The 21,198-nt window shown below is 46.6% G+C and overlaps 1 protein-coding gene and 1 long non-coding RNA gene across 7 annotated transcripts in view; one reads left to right on the top strand and one right to left on the bottom strand.

Moving 5' to 3' along the window:
* The window catches only part of LOC118373358 (fibroblast growth factor 12-like), a 75,009-nt gene that overhangs the window by 19,157 nt on the left and 34,654 nt on the right, over positions 1-21,198 (top strand). Inside the window, exons 1-3 of one of the 3 annotated variants that reach the window (XM_052463362.1) lie at positions 1,375-2,525; positions 4,107-4,154; positions 11,844-11,954. In XM_052463362.1, coding sequence (XP_052319322.1) covers positions 2,327-2,525; positions 4,107-4,154; positions 11,844-11,954 — 358 coding nt within the window. In that variant the 5' untranslated portion in view covers positions 1,375-2,326. Of the gene's footprint in view, positions 1-1,374; positions 2,526-4,106; positions 4,155-11,843; positions 11,955-21,198 lie in introns of those variants that run through there. The other 2 variants (XM_052463363.1, XM_052463364.1) reach the window with 2 other exon arrangements.
* Positions 7,379-8,891, bottom strand: LOC127907572 (uncharacterized). 4 transcript variants are annotated; one of them, XR_008064954.1, is made up of 3 exons: positions 8,729-8,891; positions 7,898-8,045; positions 7,379-7,539 (listed from the first exon to the last, which is right to left on the bottom strand). It is a non-coding gene; the product is annotated as an uncharacterized LOC127907572 (long non-coding RNA). The 4 variants fall into 4 exon arrangements; XR_008064955.1 differs by lacking the exon at positions 8,729-8,891 and adding an exon at positions 8,492-8,651; XR_008064956.1 differs by lacking the exon at positions 7,379-7,539 and having other exon boundaries at positions 7,721-7,971; positions 8,009-8,045.

The raw sequence follows: 21,198 nt of genomic DNA, 5'->3' as shown, positions 1-21,198 counted from the left end.
ATGGCTCACGTCATTCTCCCATCCTTTTATTGAGCCACTTTCGTGTGTGCCCTCCTATATGAGGACACACACGACATCGAACACAGAGCCAGAAAGATCACTCACACACACATACACGCACACCACCTTTCATCAGTTAATGCAACAGAGGTCAGGAATTGGCACTTTCCGTGAGAGGGCCTGCCAGAACACTTGTTTAATATTAGCAGACTTGATATAACACTTGTTATGAAGTCATCAGACATGATATAACACTTGTTATAAAGTCATCAGACATGATATAACACTTGTTATAAAGTCATCAGACATGATATAACACTTGTTATAAAGTCATCAGACATGATATAACACTTGTTATAAAGTCATCAGACATGATATAACACTTGTTATAAAGTCATCAGACATGATATAACACTTGTTATAAAGTCATCAGACATGATATAACACTTGTTATAAAGTCATCAGACATGATATAACATCAGACATGATATAACACTTGTTATAAACTTGATATTGTTATAAATAAAGTCATGATATAACATCAGACTTGATATAACACTTGTTATAAAGTCATCAGACATGATATAACACTTGTTATGAAGTCATCAGACATGATATAACACTTGTTATAAAGTCATCAGACATGATATAACACTTGTTATAAAGTCATGACACCATTGCAATGTAATGATACTGTAATAACGGGAGGAACAGAAAATAGAACGTTCATTCACTTAAAGTCACAGTATTTCATCATGAGTTCCGTGTGTGTTCTGTCTGGTCCGTCTGTTGTGTTGTCTCTGCCTTGTCAATGTGTGTTTATTTTCAACCATTATCTGCGCTGTGCACAACGATTCGTCTAGGGGTTAATTAACACATTTTGCATATAACCTTTAGCCATCAGGTGTCCATTGACACTTCAAGCTAATGTAAAAGGCGCCTAAATAGATAGGTATTTACTTATATTTATTTATATATATATATATTAGCAACATAAAACTGCTGTATAAGAAAGGAATTCATAAACCACTGGAATTAGAATGGTATAATGGGGATAGATAGTAGCGGTCCAAATTGGCTGTCTAGTCCATTCCGACTGACCTCGGTACCGCATATAATCACTGCTACATTTCAAATTGAAGAAAGACTTAAGCCCCATTGTCCCAATAATGAATGCGGTACCGAGGTCCGTCGGAAATTCGTTTGGATTTGAACGCGCGCGGGGACGAACACAGCACACCGTTATTTTGGAGACGCGCGCACTCCCTCTCTCTCTCTCTCTCTCTCTCTCTCTCTCTCTCTCTCTCTCTCTCTCTCTCTCTCTCTTTGTTTTTGTTCTCTTATACACGCACCATGCACGTACTCTCTCTCGCACTCTCACACACTCTCTATGTCTCGTTCCTCTCCCTCCTGCCTCTCTCTCAATTCTTTCTCTCTTTTTCCCCGGATAATTCTTCATCCAAACCTCAACCACGTATGATTGCGTAGAGAGAGAACCGTGAGCCCATTCACTCATGCCTGTAGGCGAGAGGAGAGCACCCGCATACCATCCATACGGAAGGAAATAATCCATTACTCCAATCGTGTTGTCTGCAAGGAAACCGGCTTTTTGGAAGATTTTTATAGTCTACATACGAACAATAATAACGAAACGCATATGTTTTTCTCTCATTGTAAAGCCACATCACTATGTTGCTGCTGCATTCTCAGAGATCATTATCTTTCCCCGACGGTGCTCGGAGGGTCTGCTGGTAGAAGGGCTGGTACAGATGGCACAGATGCCGGTAGTCCCGGAGAGTGAGTGGGGCAGCCAAATGGACCGCCGCCTACCCTTTGTCCCCTCTCGATTCGGTTTTGACTTCGGCTTAATACATTGACAAGTTATGAGACGTTGCATTCACCCAGCTGTTGATGAAATAGTTTACAGTGAAGTTTAAGGTGTCTCGAATGCATTATGGTGCTGGATATTTTGACACTCACGGACTTTCCGTGCAAATGAGGATTATACCGAGGGGGACAGTCGTGCTTGTCAGACCTGGAATACCTGAGACTCAATTTTGCGTACGCACGCTCCGATAACACACAAACTTATTTACCATAGTTGCATTTTTTTTATTGCCTAGATTATGCGTAAATTGGTGGCATTTATACTTTCCCTGCAATGAATTTGTGTATTTTCTAAGGGGTCAGAATGACATTTTGCTAAATCCGCGTGGATCGTTTTTTTTATTTTTTATTTCACGGTTGTTTTTGCTCCAAACTATCACACAACCACTCGATCTCTGTCCAACGACTCTTGGTTCGGTTCGGCTCAGCCGCGAGGGAGATGGCCGCTATCGCCAGCTCCTTGATCCGTCAGAAACGCCAGGCGAGGGAGTCAAACAGCGACCGAGTCTCCACTACAAAACGACGTCCTAGCCCCAGCAAAGATCCTCGTTCCATATGCGAGCGCCATTTCTTGGGGGTCTTCAGCAAAGTCCGTTTCTGCAGCGGAAAGAAAAGACCAGCCGCTCGGCGGCGACCAGGTCAGTGCTGTAGTTTTGTGTGAAACCGTTTCCCCGCCCCTCGACCGAGCTGAGCTAATGCATTACTGCAGTCAGATGCGTTATCTTAATAAAGGCTGGAGGTAGATTTACCCGCGGTGCCTGAGAATGCAATGCGAAAAATCCACCTGTTCCATAGCTCACGTGTTGTCTGTCGAGAACCACTGCACAGTTTACCCATATCCTACCGCATCAGCCTCAATGTAAAAGTATGTACATGTTGTGACGTTACCGATATTAATGTTATATTACCGTGATCATAATGATCGATTATTTTAGCACCATTATTGCTATTCTATCCTATAGGCTGTGCATTTCTATTAGAAGGCAGGGCAGATATTGGCTATGACCTACATATATTCACATATATTTAAGCTTGCTAATTAACATTCATTTTTTACATCTCCCCTGCCATGTTGAAATGAATGCTTCCTTAAATAATTCAATAATTCATGGAGATTGAGACTGAGTGGAGATAAGTTGCACCGCAGTGCACAAAGGCTGTTTCAAGAGTAAATGTTTAATGGTAAATGTTTAATGGTAAATGTTTAATGGTAAATGTTTAATGGTTAATGTTTAATGTTTAATGGTGAATGTTTAATGCAGAGGGGAGGTTTACTGCAGTGTAGGGAGGTAGCTATAGTGATTAAGACGTTACCAGCCATATTGATGGACACAGACTCCGGGGCTACTACACTAAGCTATCATTCTTCCCCATCTCCTGGTGCACAGATAAAGAGGACTGACCAATCACTCCCCTCCTTATCCAGCCAAAGGCTGTCATGTGATGAATGGGAGGTGCACTGTCACCACAGACAGACAGATAGACAGACCCAAACCACAGACAGACAGATAGACATACCAGAGTCACAGACAGACAGATAGACAGACCCAAACCACAGACAGACAGATAGACATACCAGAGTCACAGACAGACAGATAGACATACCAGAATCACTGACAGAGATACAGACAGACATGCAGAATGACCAGATCCACAAACAGACCGAACAAAACCACAGACAGACAGACAAACAGACAGACAGACAGACAGACAGACAGACAGACAGACAGAATGACAGATCCACAGACAGACAGACAGACAGACAGACAGACAGACAGACAGACAGACAGACAGACAGACAGACAGACAGACAGACAGACAGACAGACAGAGAACAAAACCACAGACAGACAGGCAGAATGACCAGATCCACAGACAGACAGAACAAAGCCACAGACAGACAGACAGACAGACAGACAGACAGACAGACAGACAGACAGACAGAGAGACAGAAACCACAGACAGACTCACAGACAGACAGACAGACAGACAGACAGACAGACAGACAGACAGACAGACAGACAGACAGACAGACAGACAGACAACAAAACCCCAGACAGTTAGATAGAACAGAATCACAGACAGATAGACAAACACACAGACAGACAGACGTTATATTATCATACTGCTGTAATGGTTAGAACATTTTGACAAGCAGCCTTTGCTGGAGAAATTTGTCTGTTAAAAGAATGTTGTTTTTCCTTCTATCTCCCTCATAAGATGCATCCTCCAAACCTCCACAGGTGTCCCGTAAGGGCGGCAGGCTAGGTCAGTAGCTCAGCCTCCATCCGTGTGTGCTGTGTTTTTTTCCGTCTCCACCCCCCGCATCATCTCGCGCCCATGTTGATACCCCTTTTGCTAGGAAGGGAGGGTGGGGGAGGTGAGAGGCTGGGGTGGGAGGGGAGGACAGGTGGAAGGTGGGGCTGGGTGGGTGGTGGGAGGGTGGGGCTTGGTGGTGGTAGGGTGGTGGGGGGATGGGTGGGGGAGGTGAGAGGCTGGGGTGGGAGGAGAGGACAGGTGGAAGGTGGGGCTGGGTGGGTGGTGGGAGGGTGGGGTGGTGGGAGGGTGGTGGGGGGAGGTGAGAGGCTGGGGTGGGAGGGGAGGACAGGTGGAAGGTGGGGCTGGGTGGGTGGTGGGAGGGTAGTGGGAGGGTGGGGGAGGTGAGAGGCTGGGGTGGGAGGGGAGGACAGGTGGAAGGTGGGGCTGGGTGGGTGGTGGGAGGTGAGAGGCTGGGGTGGGAGGGGAGGACAGGTGGAAGATGGGGCTGGGTGGGTGGTGGGAGGGTGGTGGGAGGGTGGGGAGGTGAGAGGCTGGGGTGGGAGGGGAGGACAGGTGGAAGGTGGGGCTGGGTGGGTGGTGGGAGGGTGGGGGAGGTGAGAGGCTGGGGTGGGCGGGGAGGACAGGTGGAAGGTGGGGCTGGGTGGTGGTTGGGAGGGTGGGGCTTGGTGGTGGTAGTGGGTGGTGAGGGTTGGGGTGGTTGAGGGTTGGGAGGGGTTGTAGTGGGTGATGAGGGGTGGGGTGGGTGGGGGTGGAGGGTTGGATGGTGGGGTGGTAGTGGGTGGGGTGGGTGGGTGGAGGATTGAAGGGTGGGTGGTTAAGGGTTGGGAGGGGGTGGAAGTGGTTGAGGGTTGGGAGGGGTGGAAGTGGTTGAGGGTTGGGAGGGGGTGGAAGTGGGTGGGGGTGGTTGAGGGTGGGGAGGGGGTTGTAGTGGGTGGTGAGGGGTGGGGGTGGTTGAGGGTTGGGAGGGGGTTGTAGTGGGTGGTGAGGGGTGGGGGTGGTTGGGGTTGGGAGGGGTGGTAGTGGGTGGTGAGGGGTGGGGTGGTAGTGGGTGGTGAGGGGTGGGGGTGGTAGTGGCTTGCAGCACCTGTCTGATGCCAGTGACTCCTCTGATAATTGTTTTGACACTACTTTCAATTTGGATTTCTCCTTTTTCTATTTTTCCTGATTTTGTATTTTGTGTGATTTAAGCTGTCTTGCAGTAGTCTCTTCTTCTTTGGTTACTCTCTCCCTCTTGTCCTTCGCTTTTTATGTCTCCGTCTTTCAGTTTGTCTGATCAGTTTTCACTCTGTCTCTTCCCTCTGCTCCTCCAGTGTGTGTTTAACGTGTGTTTAACGTGTGTTTAACGTGTGTTTAACGTGTGGCGTATTGTTGTGTGACTGGGTGGAGGTCTGTTTATACATGTGTATTGATGAGCTGTGTTTCTCCCTGTCTAAACTGTCGACTATAGAGATTGAGGTGATCATTCATCATTTCATGGTCATAACGCCATTTGTCAACATGCCCAACTGTCCCTGTTTATGTCTGTACATTGTCACACTAAAGGTTGTGTAATTTTGAATACACACAGGCACGTCTTCCCATGGTAGGCATATCCCGAGCACAGACACAGGCACGTCTTCCCATGGTAGGCATATCCTGAGCACAGACACAGGCACGTCTTCCCATGGTAGGCATATCCTGAGCACAGACACAGGCACGTCTTCCCATGGTAGGCATATCCTGAGCACAGACACAGGCACGTCTTCCCATGGTAGGCATATCCTGAGCACAGACACAGGCACGTCTTCCCATGGTAGGCATATCCTGAGCACAGACACAGGCACGTCTTCCCATGGTAGGCATATTCCGAGCACAGACACAGGCAATTTGTTCTGTCCACACGTCTCCCTTAAACTCACACTTAAACACGCCCTCTCCCTCTATTTCTGTCTCCTCACACACATACCTGCATACTTCATTTGCACGCAAACGCATCCACCCAGACACGCAGCAACGGAGGTTGGTGGCACCTTAATTGGGGAGGACAGGCTCATGGTAATGGCTGGAGCAGACCTAGTGGAATGGTATCAACCACATCAAACACATGGTTTCTATGGTTTCTATGTGTTTGATGCCATTCTATTCCCTTCGTTCCAGACATTGTTACGAGCCGTCCTCCTCTCGGCAGCCTCCACTGATATCATATCCACTGCCACAAACAACACAACACAACACAAAACAAAACAAAACAACACAAGCATGTCCATTGTGTTTCCCGCCCCTCTAAATGGAGCAGATTTGTTCTGCTGTCAGCGATCACTAAGCCCATGTTCAAGCCTTTATTCATAGTAGTGCAGTTATCACATGTGATTTAGTGAGGTCCCACCCTGCTACCCCCCACACCATTCCTCCCTTCCCACACCTCTCTTCCCCTCCACCCCACACCACTCCCCCTCTTCCCCCACACTACTCCCCCCTCCCTATCCCCACACCACTCTCCACCTACCACCCACACCACTCTCCCTGCCCGACCCCCCACACCACTCTACCTGCCATACCCCCCACACCACTCTCCACCTACGCCCCACACCATGCTCCCCCTGTCCCCTATTCCCCACACCACTCTCCACCTACGCCCCACACCATCCTCCCCCTCCCTATCTCCTGCCCCCCACACCTCCCTCTCCCTGCCCTACCCCCACACCTCTCCCTGCCCCTACCCCCACTCCCTGCCCACCTCTAGCTGCTGCCCTACCCCCCACACCACTCTCCCTGCCCTACCCCCCAGACCACTCTCCCTGCCCTACCTCCTCCCTAGACTCCACCACTCTCCCTGCCCACTCTCCCTACAACTCTACCTGCCCTACCTAGACTCCACACCACTGCCCTCTCCCTGCCCTACCTCCTCTCCCTAGACTCCACACCACTCTCCCTGCCCTACCTCCTCCCTAGACTCCACCACTCTCCCTGCCCTACCTCCCTAGACTCCACACCCTCTCCCTGCCCTACCTCCTCCCTAGACTCCACACTCACCTGCCCTACCTCCTCCCTAGACTCCACCCTACCTGCCCCTCCCTAGACTCCCCACTCTCCCTGCCCTACCTCCTCCCTAGACCCTACCTCCTCCCTAGACTCCACAACACTCTCCCTGCCCTACCTCCTCCCTAGACTCCACACCACTCTCCCTACTCCTACCTCCTACCTGCCCTACCTCCCCTAGACTCCACACCACTCTCCCTGCCCTACCTCCTCCCTAGACTCCACACCACTCTCCCTGCCCTACCTCCTCCCTAGACTCCACACCACTCTCCCTGCCCTACCTCCTCCCTAGACTCCACACCACTCTACCTGCCCTACCTCCTCCCTAGACTCCACACCACTCTCCCTGCCCTACCTCCTCCCTAGACTCCACACCACTCTCCCTGCCCTACCTCCTCCCTAGACTCCACACCACTCTCCCTGCCCTACCTCCTCCCTAGACTCCACACCACTCTCCCTGCCCTACCTCCTCCCTAGACTCCACACCACACCACTGCCCTACCTCCTCCCTGACTCCACACCCCTCCCCTCCTCCCTAGACTCCACACCACTCTCCCTGCCCTACCTCCTCCCTAGACTCCACACCACTCTCCCTGCCCTACCTCCTCCCTAGACTCCACACCACTCTCCCTGCCCTACCTCCTCCCTAGACTCCACACCACTCTCCCTGCCCTACCTCCTCCCTAGACTCCACACCACTCTCCCTGCCCTACCTCCTCCCTAGACTCCACACCACTCTACCTGCCCTACCTCCTCCCTAGACTCCACACCACTCTCCCTGCCCTACCTCCTCCCTAGACTCCACACCACTCTCCCTGCCCTACCTCCTCCCTAGACTCCACACCACTCTACCTGCCCTACCTCCTCCCTAGACTCTCCCACACCACTCCTCCCTCTCCCTGCCCTACCTCCTCCCTAGACTCCACACCTGCCCTCTCCCCCTGCCTCCCCTAGACCACCACTCTCCCTAGACTCCCTAGACACCACTCTCCCTGCCCTACCTCCTCCCTAGACTCCACACCACTCTCCCTGCCCTACCTCCTCCCTAGACTCCACCACTCTCCCTGCCCACCTCTCCCTGCCCTACCTCCTCCCTAGACTCCCACACCACTCTCCCTACCCTACCTCCTCCCTAGACTCCACACCACTCTCCCTACCCTACCTCCTCCCTAGACTCACACCACTCTCCCTGCCCTACCTCCTCCCTAGCCCTACCTCCTCCCTAGACTCCACACCACTCTCCCTGCCCACCTAGACTCTCCCTGCCCTACCTCCTCCCTAGACTCCACACCACTCTCCTGCCCTACCTCCTCCCTAGACTCCACACCACTCTCCCTGCCCTACCTCCTCCCTAGACTCCACACCACTCTCCCTGCCCTACCTCCTCCCTAGACTCCACACCACTCTCCCTGCCCTACCTCCTCCCTAGACTCCACACCACTCTCCCTGCCCTACCTCCTCCCTAGACTCCACCACCTACCTCTAGACTCCACACCACTCTACCCTGCCCTACCTCCTCCCCCACACCACTCTCCCTGCCCTACCTCCTCCCTAGACTCCACACCACTCTCCCTGCCCTACCTCCTCCCTAGACTCCACACCACTCTCCCTGCCCTACCTCCTCCCTAGACTCCACACCACTCTCCCTGCCCTACCTCCTCCCTAGACTCCACACCACTCTCCCTGCCCTACCTCCTCCCTAGACTCCACACCACTCTCCTCCCTGACTCCCCTACCTCCTCCCTAGACTCCACACCACTCCCTGCCCTACCTCCTCCCTAGACTCCACACCACTCTCCCTGCCCTACCTCCTCCCTAGACTCCACACCACTCTCCCTGCCCTACCTCCTCCCTAGACTCCACACCACTCTCCCTGCCCTACCTCCTCCCTAGACTCCACACCACTCTCCCTACTCTTGATGGATTATGGCGGGCCTGTCCCAGAGATTGACGGCTCTGCCGCCGGTGAGTTGTGGATTGATGGACAGAATGAAGTACGGTTGATCTGACATTAACCTCCACTGATGCGAGGTCAGCTTGCAAGCCAACCCTGGGCTCAACGACAGTACGGATCAAATGGCACATATCTGCTCCAGGACCAGCCCTGGAGTCCACTGGGGATTCCACTGTGGACACTGGCGATGATTCTGATTCTGTTCTGAGGTCAGATGCTACTCCGTCAGCCCTCTTTGAACCCGTCCACATGTTCACACTTCACCTCTAGAGCGATCTGGACTCGAATCAATACGGGGTTTGTTTCATTTAAAGGCCAAGAAAATTCAATTGAATAATGAACTTGTATCCAAGGACAATTTAGTTTGTTTATCTCAAACAAAGTACAGGATTATTATTTTCAGATTGTGACTTTCCGTTCGGACTCAGTTTGATGGTGGTTATTTTGAACTTACCACAGATGAGAAAATAACAGCCTGGTTGTAGGATGATGGAGCCAGTGAATTATACAGTTGGATCACAACTGCCTTAGCTTCCAATTGAACCTTGGCAAACGCATGACTCCATAAGCAGCATCACTACCACAATATAGAGGTACTCCTTTTGAGCCTCTACTGCTCCAAATATAACACATTTGCTTTCATAAATCCCAAATAATGAAGGACCCAAAAATACCAAATGTAAGATATCTTACTTTTTTCACTGCTAAGTGTCCCTGTTGATAAGCTCTATAGAAGCTAAACTATCCACACACAATCAAAATAACTACACATTAACCATCACAGAGAGTTCAACCTGGTCTCAGAGAATATCGTATTATTCTGTATGCAAAAAGGAGACACTCCATTTAGTATGATATGTTATGTTTTTCTTATGGTAAGTATTCATTTGTGGATGTCCATCACCCATTTTGTATGATATGTTACAAATTACAATTCCTATTCTATGTTGCCAATTTGCAAAACGTACAATCTGTTACGAATTTGCAAAATGTAAAATAAGTTCTGAATTTACAAAACATACATTATGTTACAAATTTGCAAAATTCTATGAATTCGAGCCAGGTGGCTAACGTTAGCTAACTGCTAACATTAGCTAGCTAGGCTAGGGGTTAGGGTAAAGTTGAGGAGTTAGGTTAAAAGCTTAAGGTCAGGTTTAGCTAAAAGGGTTACGGTTAGGGGAAGGGTTAGCTGACATGCTAAGTAGTTACAAAGTTGCTAAAAAGTAGTAAGTAGTTGAAAAGTAGTCGATATATATATGATGACATTCGAACTCGCAACCTTTGGGTTGCTAGACGATCACATTATACACCCGACCAACCATCCTATCTTATGTAAACATACCAAACGTAACATATCATACTAATTTAAGTGTCCCAGATTTACATTTACTATGTTATGTCTAGTCTATGACACCAGGCTGGAGAATTTGCAGATGATTGTTTCTCCTAACATGATCTTCTAGCACCCCCACCCTTTCTCAACGATAAACATACTTTTTCACACGTTTTTTTTTTCTTGCAGTCTGCGAAAGACTCCCATAGCCTTGGGCTAAAACCTCATGATCCACCTGCTCCGTCACAAGCCCAGCACCAAATGTCACAAGGACCACAAAGTTGGACGGCAACTCAAGTTTCAAGTTTAACATTGTAATGTCACGTGTACAAGTACAGTGAAATGCCTTTCTTTCAAGATCTAAACCCAACAATGCAGGAATCAATCAGAATGTAATACTAAAAATAACAAGGTGGAACACAACCACATGAGATATAAAAATAAGTAAGCATACTATATACAGGGTCAGTTCCAGTACCATGTTGACAATGTGCAGGGATACTGGAGTGATAGAGGTAAGGGGGTGACTAGGCATCAGAATATAATACTCAGCGTTAAATACAATTACCATAGCCTTTGATTGGGCATCAGATGTAGAGTTGAAAGCCCTTTAAACACAATAAGCATTGTAGATATTTTGTTAGTTAAACCCACATTATGAAGTACTGGTTCACCGAAATCTCCAGGCCCATCTAGAAGCAAGCAGTTAGTTAGGGCTGAATACTAACTTGTGATTTTTTGTTTTTATCTCATTGACGTCAGTGCATGATTTACTCAAAAGTTCAAGATTAAGTGCATAAAAAGTTAGGATTCGTCTCTTGGTGAACAGTGGAAAAATCTGAGTGAATCCACAAGTCACTCTCCTGATAAAAATAGTAAAGATGTAGCCAAGATCAGGCAAATGGCAAACACCAAAACCCCAAACGTAGGTCAGCTGCCATAATATATTAATGCCAGATTACATCATCACCTTCAAGGACCACCTGTCAACATCACCAGTGTACAAGAGGGCAGTAGATACTGTATCTCTAATGGTTACAGGTGCGTCAGGATTCAAGGATCATTTTGCCACGGTGAGGTTAGGAGATACCTTAGCTAGCAAGTTGGCAATGTTCAACAAGATAACAGTTTTCATAAAAATGCATAGGTTACTATGGTGTTACAAGACTACCTATGGATTCCTTTGAATTTTCTTGTACCAGACCAAGTCTATTCTGACCCCTGACCCTGACACCAACCTGGTAACCCATCCTCAACATGTGTTTTAATAGTTTGTCAATGTGAACAGCAGTGGCAAGGTGTCAGGCAGTAGGGGTGTGGTCTGACGTGCCCCTGGGGGGTGGGGCGTGGTGGGGTCTGTCCTTTGTTTCAGAGCCGCAGCTGAAGGGCATCGTGACACGACTGTTCAGCCAGCAGGGCTTCTACCTGCAGATGCAGCCGGATGGCTCTATCGATGGCAGCAAGGACGAGAACAGCGACTACAGTGAGTAATTGGTTCGGCACTACTACTCCCAGCATGCCCCATGGTTACCAAGAGTTACTGGCCTCATTCTAATCCCTTAAAAGTGTGTCCTTCCTTCCTTTGTTTCTTGATGAAATCATTGGTTAGACGTGATTCGACAGGTAAACGCAAAGGCTCCACCACATGGCTTTCACCTGTCCAGGCTTTTCTGATCAGTGATTGCTTCAAGGAAGGGTGGAAGGATGCACTTATAAATACTCTGAACTGGGATACTCACCCTACCCCATTTAACATCCCTTAATTTATGGTATTGCACGATATGAGGGGAGGACCATCCTCAGTGAATTTGAGGAAAATAAAAAATTGTGAAACATTTAGATACAACTATAGTAAATATATTCACGTCACCAAATAATTGATTATAACACACTGTTTTGCAATTAAGGTGTACAGTAGCCTCAACAGCACCCTTTAGGTTAGCACCATGGTGTAGCCGGAGGACAGCTTGTTTCCGTCCTCCTCTGGCTACATTGACTTCAATACAAAACCTAGGAGGCTCGTGGTTCTCACCCAGTAATTATGACAACTTCCGGAGGGTGTCTTCCAACCTATCAGAGCTCTTGCAGCATGAACTGACATGTTGTCCACCCAATCAAAGGATCAGAGAATGAATCGAGTACTGAAAGCATAAGCTACAGCTAGCTAGCACAGTGCATAAAATGTAGTGAGTAGCTGACTCAAAGATAGTGAGACAGTAGTTGAACAGTTTTGAACAAATGTATTTCTTCAAAAATTAAGGAGAAGTAAGAGAGAGAGAGAGAGAGCTAGCTATATTTCGTTGTATTTTCTTTTCACGTACTTAGCTAGCGGATGCAACTAGCTAGTTTAGCCTACTCAAACACCCGGCTCAAACAAAGAGGGATGCTATGTTAGCTAGCTAGCTATGGCTATCCAACACTGGAACTCTTCCACGTCAAGGTAAGCTTTTGGTTTTATAAATGTATTTCCACTGTGGCTCTCCGGTGTAACTGCAAAACCTTTTACTCGCCCTAGAAGAGCTGGTTAGGCTGTTTTCATGTTATCTAGAGCGTAGGTGACTGCTGCTGGCAGCAATTTAATTGCGTTTTTTTTTGCCGATGTTTAACGACACCGGCCATATTCAACGGGTGTTGAGCGTCCGTAAATGTATCCGTTATTCTGCACTCTAGCACACTCAGTCGCTCTGAAATCGGAGTAGAGTGAATTTACTAACGCATCCTATGACGTTAGCTAATATGGTGACAACAATGGAGGCTGTGTGTAGCGGGTTAGCAGTTATGATATGAAGGTTTGGCTTTGGAAAGTTTTTTTTTCCGCCTGGTTACAGACAGCTGGTGTGTTGTGCACAAGCAAAAGGAAGAGGTGAAAGGAGGAGAGTGCATCAATGTGAGAAGGAATTATACAACAGGCAAAGCGATCGTGCTGTTTGTATTTGGCTGTTATTAAAGTAAACTGTTTGTGTTTGTGATCAAAGGTGTATTCAGTCTGCGATTCTGTTGAAAATAAGTTTCTTAAACACGGAAGCAAACTGAGCGAAACAGGGATAAACATACCTGAATTTGTCCAATAGAAACTCACGTTTGCAACTGTTGGACTAATGACTGCACCCTCGATCAGCTAGATGCAGGCTAGAGTGTGCAAGGCAGTGATGAATCTGTCTGCCACCTTAATTATTCACATTTCTCAATCTGTACATTGTACAACTTTTATTCATCGGCTAGGTTATAGAAACCACATGGTCATTGGGTATAGGAAAAATGTGAGCATAATGCAGTAAACTACACTTATCGATTGTCACTGGTGTAGAGAGGAGTAGGCAGGAGGCAGTCGCAGGTTTAGAACTACTGAATTGATTTATGCACCATAGATCAAAGCGGGACGATGACTCAAACGCTGGCTGTGCTCAAAATATATCTTCATAAACAGAAAGGCACAAAGTGCAAAATATAAAGTATTTAGAAAATAGTAGAAGTGATTCCTGTGAGGAGAAGAAGTAACATTTACAATGACCGATTAAAGACAAATGACAAGAGGGAGTATATATACAGTGATAGAGTGGGGATTGGAACCATGATGACGAGACAAGTCCGGGGTTGATGACTGAAGGGCGTTTGTCAGCAGGTAGGAGGCCAGCGACACAGAACACCTGAGCTGGACTGGAGGGAGAGCCAAAGCGAAGGCTGGTGTGACATCGATGTTACATTGAGCTGAGTAAATGGAATATGAATGACATTCATCCAATATGCTGTAATAGAAATAAGGCCATGCTCATGAGAAAAAAGAATCGCCCTCCATCATCTTAAACAGCACCGACACTCACTGGTTTACAGTGAAACAAAATGTGTGTGAAATGTTGTTCTAGTTTAGTGCCAACATCTGCTGCCAAGATCTATACCTCAAACAATGAATTGGTTTGAACTTTTAAACAATGTCTTGGAGATGAGTCAATTCACACATATTATTTTGTACCTGTGAGACAGTGTTAGGTGTGCTAAAAACCTCCAAACTTGTAAAAAATCAGATCATAGTGATCTGAAGACTACTTTTCTTAATCAGTGGTAATATCAGTGTAATAATGACAACTACACATCCTTGGGGTCAATTCCATAGTAACTTTAATTGAGAAAAACAACTATTTTGCATTGACATTTGCATGTCCAACTGAGAACACTGAAATACACAGTTGAAGTCAGGGGTTTACATACACCTTAGCCAAATACATTTAAACTCAGTTTTTCACAATCCCTGACAGTTAATCCTAGTAAAAATGCCCTGTCTTAGGTCCGTTAGGATCACCAGTTTATTTTAAGAATGTGAAATGTCAGAATAATAGTAGAGAGAATCATTTATTTCAGCTGTAATTTCTTTCAGAACATTCACAGTGAGTCAGAAGTTTACATGCAAGCAATTATTATTAGGTAACATTGCCTTTAAATTGTTTAACTTGGGTCAAACATTTTGGGTAGCCTTCCACAAGTTGGGTGAATTTTGGCCCAGTCACGTTTGTAGGCCTCCTTGCTCTCACATGCTGTTTCAGTTCTGACCACAAATTTTCTATGGGATTGAGGTCAGGACTTTGTGATGTCCATTCCAACACTTTGACTTTGTTTCCTTAAGCCATTTTGCCACAACTTTGGAAGTATGCTTGGGGTCATTGTCCATTTGGAAGACCCATTTGCGACCAAGCTTTAACTTCCTGACCGATGTCTTGAGATGTTGCTTCAATATCTCCACATAATTGTCCTTCCCCATGATGCCATCTATTTTGAGAAGAGCACCAGTCCCTCCTGCAGCCATGCACCCCCACAACATGATGCTGCCACCCACATGCTTCACGGTTGGGAAGGGGTTCTTCGGCTTGCAAGCCTCCCCCTTTTTCCTCCAAACATAACAATGGTAACAGTTCTATTTTTCAGTTCTATGGCCAAACAGTTCTATATGTGTTTCATCAGACCAGAGGACATTTCTCAAAAAACTACGATCTTTGTCCCCATGTGCAGTTATAAACTGTAGTCTGGCTTTTTTATGGCGATTTTTGAGCAGTGGCTTCTTCCTTGCTGAGCGGCCTTTCGGGTTATGTCAATATGGGACTCGTTTTACTGTGGCTATAGACACTTTTGTACCTGTTTCCTCCAGCATCTTTACAAGGTCCTTTCCTGTTGTTCTGGGATTGATTTGCACTTTTCCCACCAAAGTATGTTCATCTCTAGGAGACAGAACATGTCTCCTTCCTGAGCGGTATGACAACTGCTTGAGCCCATGGTGTGGTACCGTCAGGCGTTTGGAAATTGCTCCCAAGGATGAACCAGACTTGTGGAGGTCTACAATTTTTTTCTGAGGTTTTAGCTGATGTCTTTTGATTTTTCCATGATGTCAAGCAAAGAGGCACTGAGTTTGAAGGTAGGCCTTGGAATACATTCACAGCTACACTTCCAATTGACTCAAATTATGTCAATTAGCCTATCAGAAGCTTCTAAAGCCATGACATAATTTTCTAGAATTTTCCAAGCTGTTTAAAGGGCACAGTCAACTTAGTTTATGTAAACTTCTGACCCACTGGAATTGTGATACAGTGAATTATAAGTGAAATAATCTGTCATTAAACAATCGTTGTAAAAATGACTTGTGTGACGCACAAAGTAGACGTCCTAACCGACTTGCCAAAACTATAGTTTGTGAACAAGTCATTTGTGGAGTGGTTGAAAAACAAGTTTTAATGACTCCAACGTAAGTGTATGTAAACTTCCGACTACAACTGTATATATTTTTTATATCAAATGGAAACACCGAGCAAAATATCCTTTGCGTGCCACTGTGTGAATGTAAGTGTCACATTGTTTTGATTTAAACAGCTCTAAAGCCTGTGATTGTCGCAACTGCTTTTTCCCTGTGGATGTTCATGACTTATAATAAAATCAATGGAAGGAACTTCTTTCTCAGGAGACATCTGGTCCAAAGGATCCTTTCCACCAGTCATTTCTCTTCACTTTCATGGTATGAAATTCATGGTATGAAATGACTATTGGAAAAATGGTATCAGAGGATGGAGGAGCGCAGTAAACCGGAAATCCTTTAGCAAATAGAACCAAAAATACCCCCTACTCCATTTGTACCTAATAAATAATTCCCTCTGAGAGACGCCTCATGCTTAGAGACTGAAGACGATAGAGAAGAGGGAAGGAGAGAAAGAACTGGCCCGGACTGACTCATGATGTCCTCTTGATATCATTTCTGATTAAGAAGTGGTCGTATAACCAGATTGCAGCAACCGACTGGTCTCTTTCACAACTTTTTGCCATGAGGAAATTAAATTGTCATGGGAACGACGTCATATTTTGGTTGTTATCTGGTCAGATATCCAGATAACATATTCTGCTAAAAACCCTCTTCCTTTAGACAACTTTAGACAACTACCTATTGATCTGTGTGATGTATTAGTGTGACATTTGTTGAAACTCAATGTTCAAATTCAACTCTCATCATATCTATGTCAATATAAACCAATGTCCATGAAAATGTGCAAACCGATTTGATTGGAGGTACACAACCACACGGCTCTCGTCATGAGCTGTCCGGTCGCAACCGAGAACCTAACCAAATGTAGCAGGTGTAAAAGAAACGCCTGAAACTCAATCCCCCAAGATATTGGTCTTAATGAGAAGGGGGGGACTGTCGGGGGAGGTTCTTCTGCACTGTTTCAACCAATCCGGGTTAGTGGAGGAGGAGTTAAGATCAGTGGTGTAGTGGAGGTAATACACATGTATACGCAGTATACCCACTTTTTTGTCGGCATGGCTTACACTCACTTCTTAATCCCCATGATGCATCTAGTGGTGTAAAGTTGACGCATGAAGTCAAGAAGCATGAGTGCGTAATGATGGGTTGCCAAGTGTGCATAATGAAGGTTGCCAGGTGTGCATAATGAAGGTTGCCAGGTGTACATAATGAAGGTTGCCAGGTGTGCGTAATGAAGGTTGCCAGGTGTACATAATGAAGGTTGCCAGGTGTACATAATGAAGGTTGCCAGGTGTGCGTAATGAAGATTGCCAGGTGTACATAATGAAGGTTGCCAGGTGTACATAATGAAGGTTGCCAGAGGGGACATAATGAAGGTTGCCAGGTGTGCATAATGAAGGTTGCCAGGTGTACATAATGAAGGTTGCCAGGTGTACATAATGAAGGTTGCCAGGTGTGCATAATGATGTTGCCAGGTGTACATAATGAAGGTTGCCAGGTGTGCATAATGAAGGTTGCCAGCCACGTAATGAAGGTTGCCAGGTGTACATAATGAAGGTTGCCAGGTGTACATAATGAAGGTTGCCAGGTGTACATAATGAAGGTTGCCAGGTGTGCATAAAAGGTTGCCTACATAATGAATGTTGCCAGGTGTACATAATGAAGGTTGCCAGGTGTGCATAATGAAGGTTGCCAGGTGTACATAATGAAGGTTGCCAGGTGTCCCATAATGTTGCCAGGTGTGCATAATGAAGGTTGCCAGGTGTACATAATGAAGGTTGCCAGTGTACATAATGAAGGTTGCCAGGTGTACATAATGAAGGTTGCCAGGTGTGCATAATGAAGGTTGCCAGGTGTACATAATGAAGGTTGCCAGGTGTCTCATAATGAAGGTTGCCAGGTGTACATAATGAAGGTTGCCAGGGGGGTGTGCATAAGAAGGTTGCCAGGTGTACATAATGAAGGTTGCCAGGTGTACATAATGAAGGAACTCAGGTCCTACATCTCTGAAGGTCTGTTCAGGGGTAGCCATCCACCAGAAGGTTGCCAGGTGTACATAATGAAGGTTGCCAGGTGTACATAATGAAGGTTGCCAGGTGTGCATAATGAAGGTTGCCAGGTGTACATAATGAAGGTTGCCAGGTGTGCATAATGAAGGTTGCCAGGTGTGCATAATGAAGGTTGCCAGGTGTACATAATGAAGGTTGCCAGGTGTGCATAATGAAGGTTGCCAGGTGTACATAATGAAGGTTGCCAGGTGTACATAATGAAGGTTGCCAGGTGTACATAATGAAGGTTGCCAGGTGTGCATAATGAAGGTTGCCAGGTGTACATAATGAAGGTTGCCAGGTGTACATATGAAGGTTGCCAGGTGTGCATAATGAAGGTTGCCAGGTGTACATAATGAAGGTTGCCAGGAGTGCGTAATGAAGGTTGCCAGGTGTACATAATGAAGGTTGCCAGGTGTGCATAATGAAGGTTGCCAGGTGTGCATAATGAAGGTTGCCAGGTGTACATAATGAAGGTTGCCAGGTGTGCGTAATGAAGGTTGCCAGGTGTACATAATGAAGGTTGCCAGGTGTACATAATGAAGGTTGCCAGGTGTGCGTAATGAAGATTGCCAGGTGTGCGTGATGATGGGTTGCCAGGTCACGGGGGTTAGTAGACCGACGACGTCGAGCGCTGGAGAGGAGGAGAAGGAGTAGATGTGACAGTACATCCTCAGTGACACATGGTTCCAGCCACGTGATGAAGCCGTCCAAGAGGGCGAGGAGCGGGACGGGGAAGGTGAAATTCTCGAATGATGTTGGGATCTAGAATGTCGTCCACCGGAACCCAGCACCATCCGGTGGATGGCCGAAGACCCCCCTGAACAGAGCCATGAATCTCTCATAGGAACTCAGCTCCTCCTCTCCTCTCTCCCACTCTGTTCAGGGGGGGTCTTCGGCCATCCACCAGAGGGGAGGGGGCAGGATGGCCAGACCACGGTGGAGTACGGTGGCAGCATCCAGCGGATGGAATGAGCCGGTACTCTGTACATTATTCAGAGAGGATTGTGCGAAGAGGTCCAGACGGAGTTGGTGTTCCCGAGACGACAATCTGACCTTGGACGCACTCATCGCGATGGTCATCCAACTGGATAACCTTGTTCAGGAGCGTTGGGAACCCCCATCACCTCTCCTTCGTTGAGTCAGAGCCTGAACGCTCTGTAATCCGACGCTCTGTAATTTAATTTAATTGCGTCGTCTGTTGACCACTCCTCTATAATTACCTGCACAAATTGAGGCTCATGAAAACATTGTTGGTTATGAGGCTCATGAAAACATTGTTGGTTATGAGGCTCATGAAAACATTGTTGGTTATGAGGCTCATGAAAACATTGTTGGTTATGAGGCTCATGAAAACATTGTTGGTTATGAGGCTCATGAAGACATTGTTGGTTATGAGAGGCTCATGAAGACATCGTTGGTTATGAGAGGCTCAGGAAGACATCGTTGGTTATGAGAGGCTCATGAAGACATTGTTGGTTATGAGGCTCATGAAAACATTGTTGGTTATGAGGCTCAGGAAGACATCATTGGTTATGAGAGGCTCATGAAGACATAGTTGGTTATGAGAGGCTCATGAAGACATTGTTGGTTATGAGAGGCTCAGGAAGACATCTTTGGTTATGAGAGGCACATGAAGACATCGTTGGTTATGAGAGTCTCAGGAAGACATTGTTGGTTATGAGAGGCTCATGAAGACATTGTTGGTTATGAGAGGCTCAGGAAGACATCGTTGGTTGTGAGAGACTCAGGAAGACATCGTTGGTTATGAGGCTCAGGAAGACATCGTTGGTTATGAGAGGCTCAGGAAGACATCGTTGGTTATGAGAGGCTCAGGAAGACATCGTTGGTTATGAGAGACTCAGGAAGACATCGTTGGTTGTGAGAGACTCAGGAAGACATTGTTGGTTATGAGGCTCAGGAAGACATCGTTGGTTATGAGAGGCTCAGGAAGACATCGTTGGTTATGAGAGGCTCAGGAAGACATTGTTGGTTATGAGGCTCATGAAAACATTGTTGGTTATGAGAGGCTCAGAAAGACATTGTTGGTTATGAGGCTCATGAAGACATTGTTGGTTATGAGGCTCATGAAAACATTGTTGGTTATGAGAGGCTCATGAAAACATTGTTGGTTATGAGAGGCTCAGGAAGACATTGTTGGTTATGAGGCTCATGAAAACATTGTTGGTTATGAGGCTCATGAAGACATCGTTGGTTATGAGAGGCTCATGAAGACATCGTTGGTTATGAGAGGCTCATGAAGACATTGTTGGTTATGAGAGGCTCAGGAAGACATCTTTGGTTATGAGAGGCTTATGAAGACATTGTTGGTTATGAGAGGCTCAGGAAGACATCTTTGGTTATGAGAGGCTCATGAAGACATTGTTGGTTATGAGGCTCAGGAAGACATCGTTGGTTATGAGAGGCTCATGAAGACATTGTTGGTTATGAGAGGCTCAGGAAGACATCTTTGGTTATGAGAGGCTCATGAAGACATCGTTGGTTATGAGAGGCTCAGGAAGACATTGTTGGTTATGAGGCTCATGAAGACATTGTTGGTTATGAGGCTCAGGAATACATAGTTGGTTATGAGAGGCTCATGAAGACATTGTTGGTTATGAGAGGCTCATGAAGACATCGTTGGTTATGAGAGGCTCATGAAGACATCGTTGGTTATCAGGAAGAGAGGCTCAGGAAGACATTGTTGGTTGTGAGAGACTCAGGAAGACATCGTTGGTTATGAGAGGCTCAGGAAGACATCGTTGGTTATGAGAGGCTCAGGAAGACATCGTTGGTTATGAGAGGCTCAGGAAGACATCGTTGGTTGTGAGAGGCTCAGGAAGACATTGTTGGTTGTGTGAGACTCAGGAAGACATTGTTGGTTATGAGGCTCAGGAAGACATCGTTGGTTATGAGAGGCTCAGGAAGACATCGTTGGTTAT

The sequence above is a fragment of the Oncorhynchus keta genome, chromosome 15, assembly GCF_023373465.1.
Source record: "Oncorhynchus keta strain PuntledgeMale-10-30-2019 chromosome 15, Oket_V2, whole genome shotgun sequence".
In the NCBI taxonomy this organism is placed as follows: Eukaryota; Metazoa; Chordata; class Actinopteri; order Salmoniformes; family Salmonidae; genus Oncorhynchus; species Oncorhynchus keta.
This window is presented reverse-complemented; position numbering and strand designations above follow the sequence as displayed.